General features: G+C 44.0%; 1 protein-coding gene across 1 annotated transcript; it reads right to left on the minus strand.

The window, feature by feature from the left end:
- Positions 1 to 1,509: 1,509 nt before the first annotated feature.
- Positions 1,510 to 5,433, minus strand: EEF1A1 (eukaryotic translation elongation factor 1 alpha 1). Its single transcript, XM_044676069.1, has 8 exons — positions 5,412 to 5,433; positions 3,925 to 4,102; positions 3,443 to 3,622; positions 2,965 to 3,261; positions 2,730 to 2,880; positions 2,365 to 2,621; positions 2,003 to 2,237; positions 1,510 to 1,915 (listed from the first exon to the last, which is right to left on the minus strand). Exons 2-8 carry the CDS (start codon positions 4,066 to 4,068, stop codon positions 1,791 to 1,793), a joined length of 1,389 nt encoding a protein of 462 aa, XP_044532004.1. The 5' UTR covers positions 4,069 to 4,102; positions 5,412 to 5,433; the 3' UTR covers positions 1,510 to 1,790.
- Between the last annotated feature and the right edge of the window lie 3,976 nt (positions 5,434 to 9,409).

Here is a 9,409-nt window from a genome sequence, read left to right on the forward strand (position 1 = left end):
CCAGCAGTTCTTACTAAAGGGAAGTTTCCTAACCACACTATAAATACCCATTATATTTCTAAGAAGTTAAGTCTTCACTTCCAGCTTTGCTATAATTAACCCAGAAATTTAAGCTCCCCCCCACACACCCAGCTCCACCCCCAAACCAAGTGTCCCAAGTTTACCAAAAACTTAAGCTATACTCTAATTGGGCACTTATAAATATATTGCTCCCTAATATAAGTCTCAGCATTCCTCTAATCCAGTTAGAGAAAACTATCAATGCTATTAATGCTACTTCCTAACAAAAATTCTCAGTATAGTATGTCAAAGCTTCAACATTTTAAATTCAACTAAAGTTGTCTTATATAGACTTTTCTGCAAAATTAAGGACCCTTTATTAGGATGACAACCACTTAATATGTTGACAACAGCTTATTTTAACATCTACCTGAAGTGCTGTTTTTCCTGGATATAATCCTTTCTCCATCTACATAGTCAAAAGCCCACCCACAGTGCTACATGCATTTTTATTTTAGCCAAGAAGCTTCTAAAACCTCTAAAAAAATTCCACCCAACACCCTACCCTAAAAATCAGTGAGATTAAAGTTTGTTTTGAGGCAGTTTAACAAAGCTGGAAAAATTCCAAGATATCCATATTTATATATTCATCTTTCAAGGAGGTTTTCTCACCCTGAAAGATTCAAGTCCTAAATTCCAAGTTTTGGTTCTTTAAAAAAATGAACTTCTGAGGTAATTTACTTTAAGAGGTAACAAATTCTATTAGAAAATCCTAGCTTACAGCACTAATGAATTTTAGTAGTTGGAACTTCACATTTCTAATTCTCGTCTAACTCAACAACTGTATTAAACCATTGTTGCTAAACATTAGCAGTTTTCTGTTAGTGGAACACCTGACAATTCACTTATTTTTACACCTTTAGTATCCCCCTTTTTCCCCCAGATACTAGTGCATCCATTTGGCACAATCAGAATTTTAAGGAGCAATGCTAAACTCCATTTAAACAATTCTCATTTCAGTGCTAGCAAATTTCAAGTAGATGGACAATTAAATAAAATTTTACCTCAGAATAGTGTATTTTCCTTAAAAATCCATCTAATTGTATATACTTGTGTAGCCTTTACCAGATGACTGACTTGCTGGTGTTTAGATGAGATTGTCTAGCTAGAAAAAAGGAACAGCCAGAAGGCTTTGGAAGGGCATATTTTTAAAAAATTGTCCATAGTACTTTCCCCCTTAACCTACAAAAATTGAGTACCATATTTAATTTTTAATTAAGAGGCTAAAGCACCACTAACAGGTCAGATATCACATAGCTTTGTCCAAAAGCAAACTATATACACTTAAAAAAGAGTTACAAGTGTTTGGCCAAGCAAGCAGATCACTTGCAGGTATTTGGCACTTTTGTGCCCAAAGATTCCGTGGCCAAATTATTTGTGCCTGGTCACTTCTAAGTACTTTCCACCCCCCTGGAATTCTAATAATGGTTGACCCAAAGAACACACAGGTTTCGCATTAAACTGTTTTAATGGTCTCAAAATTCTGTGACAGATTTTTGGTCAAGTTGTTTCCATTTAAAAATTACTGATTTTATAAACTAATAACTTAAAACTGCCACGAAACAAATGGTCCACAAAAACATTCCTTTCCTCCTGAAGCTTTTACGATGCATTGTAATCATTAACCAGTCTTTTACTATTAAACTTAAATGGCCAATTGAGACAAACAGTTCTGAGACCGTTCTTCCACCACTGATTAAGACTGGGGTGGCAGGTGTTGTACAGAATATTCATTTAGCCTTCTGGGCCTTCTGGGCAGATTTTGTGACCTTGCCAGCTCCAGCAGCCTTCTTGTCAACTGCCTTGATGACACCAACTGCAACGGTCTGCCTCATATCACGAACAGCAAAACGACCTGCATTGGGAAATAGGGTTTATTAGTTCCTACCCAGTAGAATGCAAACAAAGTTATTTTTCTCTAACAATGAAGTTAACTACTTACCCAGAGGAGGATAATCAGAGAAGCTCTCCACACACATGGGCTTGCCTGGAACCATGTCAACGATGGCAGCATCACCAGATTTCAGGAATTTAGGGCCATCTTCCAGCTTCTTGCCAGAACGACGATCAATCTTCTCCTTCAGTTCAGCAAATTTGCAGGCAATGTGAGCAGTGTGACAATCCAGAACAGGTGCATAGCCAGCACTGATTTGGCCTGGATGGTTCAGGATAATGACCTGGGTTAGAGAAGAGAAAAAAATGCATTAAAATTCTACCTTTAGAGATAACTTGGGTCCTTCCCTTTTCAGTATCTCCTAAAACAATATGGCAATTATTCAGACATCTAAAATCTCAAGATGGTACCTGTGCAGTGAAGCCAGCTGCTTCCATGGGTGGGTCATTCTTGCTATCACCAGCCACATTACCACGGCGGACATCTTTGACAGACACGTTCTTGACATTGAAACCAACATTATCCCCAGGCAGAGCCTCACTCAAAGCTTCATGGTGCATTTCAACAGATTTTACTTCAGTTGTAACATTGACTGGGGCAAAGGTGACCACCATTCCTGGTTTTAGAACACCAGTTTCCACACGGCCAACAGGTACTGTACCAATACCTAGTGAAAGGAAAGTTAAACTCCTTTATAAAGCCACTAAATAGTATGTTTTGCCCTTCACCACTGTACAAAGACATCTAATTGCCAATACCTAATCAAATTACTTACCACCAATCTTGTAGACATCTTGGAGGGGTAAACGAAGGGGCTTGTCAGTTGGACGAGTTGGTGGCAGGATGCAATCCAAAGCTTCAAGCAGTGTAGTTCCGTTAGCATTGCCATCCTTACGGGTGACTTTCCATCCCTTGAACCAAGGCATCTGGGAAAGAGTTCATTAATTTAGTTATTAAAATGTCAGATATATATATCTAAATTACTATTTAAACAACTGACAAATACTCACATTAGAGCTTGGCTCCAGCATGTTGTCACCATTCCAACCTGAAATTGGCACAAAAGCTACTGTGTCAGGGTTGTAGCCAATTTTCTTAATATAGGTACTGACTTCCTTAACAATTTCCTCATATCTCTTCTGGCTGTAGGGGGGCTCGGTGGAATCCATTTTGTTGACGCCAACAATCAGTTGTTTCACACCTAGTGTGTAGGCCAGAAGGGCATGCTCACGGGTCTGCCCATTCTTTGAGATACCAGCTTCAAATTCACCAACACCAGCAGCAACAATCAGGACAGCACAGTCAGCCTATAAAGAGACAAGTTTTGTTGAGAATACTAAAATTCTTTTAAACAAATACTAGTCAGAGCTAAAAGGTTCATTGTTACCAAACCCCTCCCACTAAGTGCCAAATATGCCATCTGATGTGAACTCTACCCTCTACCAATTTCACATTGTCCCTGTTGTGTTTTTTAAAAATATTACAAACCTGAGATGTGCCAGTAATCATGTTCTTGATAAAGTCTCTGTGTCCCGGAGCATCAATAATGGTCACATAATACTTGCTGGTCTCAAATTTCCACAGGGAGATATCAATAGTGATACCACGCTCACGTTCAGCCTTCAGCTTATCCAAGACCCAGGCATATTTGAAGGAGCCCTTTCCCATCTACAAATAAAAAATTTAAAAATATTCAAACTCTGTACCTGGTTAACAGAACTGTTAGTTTCTTAGAAGCTGGTATGTGGTTTCAATTACTGGACAAAAATAATCTGGCCTACAAAAAACCTGGCCTTACTAAGTGACAGATTCCATAATCAAATCCAATTTCCTGTAGGAACTTATCACTGCCATCAACAGGAACTGACCACTGCCCAATGAACAAGATTTTTAATAAGTTTCTCACACTTGAAATTCCCAAATTTTGAGGTAAAAATCATCCTCTATCTTTTTAACATTTTCCTACATACCTCAGCAGCCTCCTTCTCAAACTTCTCAATGGTTCTCTTGTCAATTCCACCACATTTGTAAATGAGATGGCCAGTAGTGGTGGACTTGCCAGAGTCTACGTGTCCAATGACGACGATGTTAATATGAGTCTTTTCCTTGCCCATTTTTGTGGAGGTTTAGCGATGGTTTTCACAACACCTAAGCAAAGAAAAGTTTTCATTAAAGTAACAGAAGCTTGTATTAAACAGCTAAATTGGGGAGGAGGGAATCGGCCTGTGACCTTCGAGGGAACATCTGAAGCCTCCAAAACTTAAGAAAAATTCCAAGGAATGGCAGCCCCCGCGTGCCAATCCAGGCAACAGCAGATCCTGCTCAGGCCTCTCAATCTCCTCCCACCACACTCGCACACCACACTCACACCACACACGGGGCGAATTCCGCGGGCGGCGCCCCTCCCCCATCCCGCGCATTGTCTGCTGGGGGGGGCGGGGGCCCGGTCTCAGCCCCGTAGGGGCTCAAGGCTGGCCACGTTAGCTGGACAGGGAGGGGCGGCGAGGCCCCGTCCCTTTCTTTGTGCCAGTGACTCACCCGCCCGCCTCAAGCCGCCACCGTGTCCTCCATTTTGTGCTCCCTATATCAGGCCTAGGGAGCGGCCATTTTTCAGCTCACGCACCCATCCGGCCGGGCCAATACCAGCGGCGGCGGCCCCGGCTCAAGCGCCGGCCCCGTTTCCCGTAAGAGGTTCTAACCGTACACCCCCTCAAACCATTTCAACCAACTTCCGAGGATTAACTGCCCCCGCCCCCAGCCATGCGGCCCCAGCCGGCGCGGCGAGGCCTAGCCTCTCCCCAGCCGTCTGACCGCCATCCAGCGCGGCCCCGCCGCCGCCGGCGCGCACCCGTGCTCTTCTCCCCGGCCCCGCCCCTCGAGCCGCCGAGGCCGCGCCAGAACATGTGGCACGAACTAGAGGCGGGTGGACTCCGGGGCGCGCGGCCCCGCCACCGCCTGCTTCTCCCTCGCTTCCTTCCTCCCCGGACCAGACACGGACTCTGCCTCATAGAAATCATTGACATCGCGCGGGGAAGAGAAGATCCGACCCACACACACAGAGGAATCTTAGAGACCAAACAAGGGCAGGGTAACGCCCGGCCGCCATGGTGGGGAAACCGACACTTCAGCCCTTACCCAACCAACACTTAGAAAACTAAGAGAAACGAAAATGAAGGCTGAGGTACGGAAAAGACCGTGAGAAGAGGCGCGTGGGGGACGCCCCAGCACGAGGCTGGGGCAGCAGGGGCCGCAGCTCGTGCAGTTGATCAGGCCCAAGCACGAGGCGTGTCCCGGGAAAATTCCAAGGCTCGAAAGCGCAACCTTCTCAAACTTAAATTAAGGTAGAGAAAGAAAGAAAAGAGAATAGGCGAAAGGAAAAACAGGATCAAGGAGGGTCAGGGGCGCCGAAGGCCTTAGGCCTCACGCCAGGCCCGGCGGGCGCGGCGTTCGCTCCTACCTGTGTTCTGGCGGCAAACCCGTTGCGAAAAAGAACGTCTAGGGCGGCAGCGCTACTTATATACTGTGCTCCCCCCTCCTCCCTCCGGGAAAGGAGGTGGAGCCAACCGTGCGTCACCGCTACCCAGCTCCCCCCGCGCCTCAGCCGCCTGCTCGGGTTCAACGTGCCCATTCGTCCCCTCCCCCACAAATCCCCCCCCACACCCCCGGGGACGGAGGAGAATGTGCGCCCCACCCCACCAGGCGCTCGGAAAGCCGCGCGCATACGTCCTTGCCCCGCCCAGTCCTCTGCACTGAGTGGGTGGCTAGTCGAGACTGGACGAGTCAGCGGTTCTCAGTCAGAGAGTTTTACGACGGTCCCTAGGCTCCCCTCACAGTTCCCACCTGCCCGCCCCCTCCACTCCCTCCCTGGCTGAGGCAAATCTTTTTGTATGAATTACTCTCGGATCTCCAAGTCCGGCGTTCGGGGCGGGGAGGAGGGGGGAGGAGAGGAAGAGTCCAGAATCCTCCTCCCCATTATTCCCTTCTAAAGAGGAACCCGCAAATGCAACTAGGAACAAAGAAAAATTAACTTGCGTTTTCCTGGCCTCAGGTCTTGCTAAGCCCCAGCCAGTTGCCAGTGGGGGTTGGGGAGTAGGGAAAGAGACTAATCTTTCACCTCTGGCCTGTTGCTCTTAGGACGCCAGTACTCACCCCTGGCTCGGAAGCCCTCCCCCCCACTCTTCTCCTCCTTCAAGCCTCCACCTTTCTCCTTTAGTTGGACGGAGAAGCCACGTGACCCAGACGCCTAAGGCGGGGAGCTTACCCTTGGCGTGCCCCCCCCTGCCATCCCCAATGCTTCTACAGAGCGGCAACTTTCTGGGCCGGGACCTCTAGTCCAAATGTTGGCAACAAAGGGGCCTTACCTTTAGTACTCTCGAACCGGTTTCTCTTTCCGACTTCTCGAATGGTTAAATAATAAGTGATGAGTCTGCATTTAAATGTGCGTCTCTTTAACTCTTTCCTAGGCACATCATTCACTCCGACCCTGCTTCCCACCTCCCCTTCGCTATGGTATCCCAGAAGGGCCAATCTTCTTCCACCGCTCTGCATTTCAGGGAAAAAAGCTGCAATTTTCTCTAGAATTCTAAACTGAAAAACCACTATGGCACTCATCCTTTTGTGATTCACCTTTTCCGGTTTCGATATCCATTTCCTTTCTACCCTCCCCTTCAAAAGGAAAAAAGTTAAGCGAGATATCTCAAAAGAATCTCTATAGCTCACTCAATCCTTCCACATGAGTTGCGGACAAACTTTGGAAGGAGCTGCTTTTCACTTAACCACACAAAGGTTCTGCCTCTGCTCTGGGCTCCCTACAGTATGAAGCCACTTAATTACACGATTTAATTAAAACTACACTCCTTCACTTCCTATCTCAGGCTCTAACCATTTTTGCTTAAAATCAGGAGTAGGGGTGAGGAATGAGGTAGTTTAGATGAGCTATATCCATAATCTCCTTAGTATAGTCTTTTTTGAGCTGTTGGGGTGTGAAGATCTAGGGGGTAAATGTTTCAAGAAGTTGTAGCCTCATGTCCCTGCTTACCAGACTGTGGCATGTGTTTGTATACATATATGCCCACATTTACAAACACATTTTATATATATTATATGTAAACATGTCAATTTGCTCCCCAACTTCTCATTGATTATCCAGTATTTATTAATACAGGTTGGTTTTTTTTTAAGTTTAAACATTGTTCCTGCTAGAGAGTGGGGAGAAAAAAGCTAACACTGAGGAAAATTAAGTACTATATCTTGTATTCAATTCTACAAAAATTTATATAAGGGCCATTTAACTTTGGCATCCATACACACCACAAAAAAAGACACTTGGCTAAAGAAAGTTTCATCAGAAAATATGTAGCCTTTTCTATTTTGCTCATTTTCCCTTCCCTTTCTCCTTCATTCCCTTTCACATTGTAGCCCAAACAGAGCCCACACAACATGCCCTTTATTCCATCAGAGGCACCAGTGCATAACAAGTAGGAAAAAAAAAATTGGGTTTGTGATTTCTCTTAATTCTTACTTATATAAAAATATTAATGATTTCCTGAACTAGATTTTCCTTCCACAAGTATTCATAGTTGTGTATATCTGGAATGACCTTGGCATCTAAATCATTGGGCAAAAGAAGTATTTAATAAGGTACTTTGAAAACCCAAGGACTTCAAGCAATGCTTAGGGTACCATCTAAAGATTTTGCTATTTTCTGTGCACTCTTCTTTAGTAAACACCTCTTTACATCAGAATTTTAGATTCATACAAAATTAAGGTTATTCAGTAAACTCATGATATGTGGCTAATATAAAGAATATGGGAGACTAAAGAAATAATTTAATGATGGGAAAAAGTAAAGGATAATGCTAAAGGGTGAGATTTTGATGCTTTGAAATAGTGTGCTCAGAATATTTAAAATCAAAGGAAAAAGAATGTCAAGATAGAAATCATTTTTTCAAACAGAAAACTGTAAATATTCATTTTAATGATGATGGTTGGTAAGGTGATAGAGCTCAAGAGATGTTTAAGATTCTAAACTAAACCAAGCAAACAGGTGTATTTAAATGTGACATTTCAAACTTAACATATTCTTAAGATTCAGTTGAAATAATTGGAGATTGGTACATTGATGTTGAATTGTATATTTAGAAGTATGCACCTGCAGGTATTCAAACTGCAATCTTCAAATTTAAGTATATCTGAATAGGCACCTTTACTAAATCTGTGTTTATTGCTTGAGTTTAGAAATAAAAGCCTGCAAGCAAGCACTTGTTCACTAGCACCATACTGGGCACTGTGGAATTCATGGAGAGAACCAATTAACAGTTCTACAGAAGCTTAAAAAGACTTTGGATCAGAGTAATAACTAATCCCGTATGAAATGAACTATATTCAAATCTCACCTTTCAGCATCATCTCGACAATATTGCTTTGCTCTTTTCACCAAAGTCCTTTAAATTAAATGTAATTAAACTATCAAAATGGGCCAATCAATTTTTATCTTGTTCTGCTGGCCTGATGCAGGGAAACCCTCTCCCCACCAGTATTCCTCACTGAGGGAAATGGAGAACAAAACAAGAACAAAAAACAAAACCCTCATCCCAGATAGTTATTTATCCCAATGTATAAATAGGCTTTCTGATTGGAAAGCCAGTGGTTGCACATAATTTTTCATCTTAAAAGACTCCCTTTTTAAAGAGCTTCCTTTCAGTTTGATCTTAGCAAGAAGTTACTAAAAAATATAAATCCCTGTTCACATTCAAATGGCCCAAGCTAACTCCGGCCCAATGAACCTAGTATGTTGAACACTTACCCTCCTACTGGGCACTCTGGTTTGGTTTTTTTTTGTCTTTTCTGATTTTAATCACAACTTAACTACCTCCATTCCTCAATAGAAATTGATTAGGAGTGAGGTGTCCAGCTTTTTATTATGTCCTTGGGAGGCGGGAAATTTCCTTCCCTAGGCATAGTAAACTAGAAGGGGAAGAAAGTCCTGAAATATTAAGAGCAAAAAGAACAAACTGAATTCATCTTTTCTCTCCGTAGACGAAGATGAAGGTATGCGCTCTTCCTTTAAGAAGAAAGGATCATTAGGTGTGTAGTTGAGAAGAAGCAGTTTGGTGGGAATGGGATACGCAATGGTGATGAATGGTAGGGGACCTTTAAAGGACCCATCTCTAACCTGCTTTTCGGACGGAACAGGCTAGGGAGGAGGGGGAAAAGGCATCCTTGAGTCACCTCTGGGACACCCAGCCCGCCCCACCTCCCTTCCCAATCCGGGAAAACTGGGGTAGGTGGGGCTCTATTAGAGCCATTTTCCTAGCCCCTTGGGGCAGGGTCGCAATCGGGTGGTAGCGGCTCCCAGAGCCTGCTGCGGAGACACCTGTTTACCTTCAGGAGGAACTCCCAACCCCTGCCCCACAGCCCGGAACATACACTGAGCACCACGGGAGACCCGGGGAG

This window comes from Gracilinanus agilis, chromosome 4 (genome assembly GCF_016433145.1).
Source record: "Gracilinanus agilis isolate LMUSP501 chromosome 4, AgileGrace, whole genome shotgun sequence".
Classification (NCBI taxonomy): Eukaryota; Metazoa; Chordata; class Mammalia; order Didelphimorphia; family Didelphidae; genus Gracilinanus; species Gracilinanus agilis.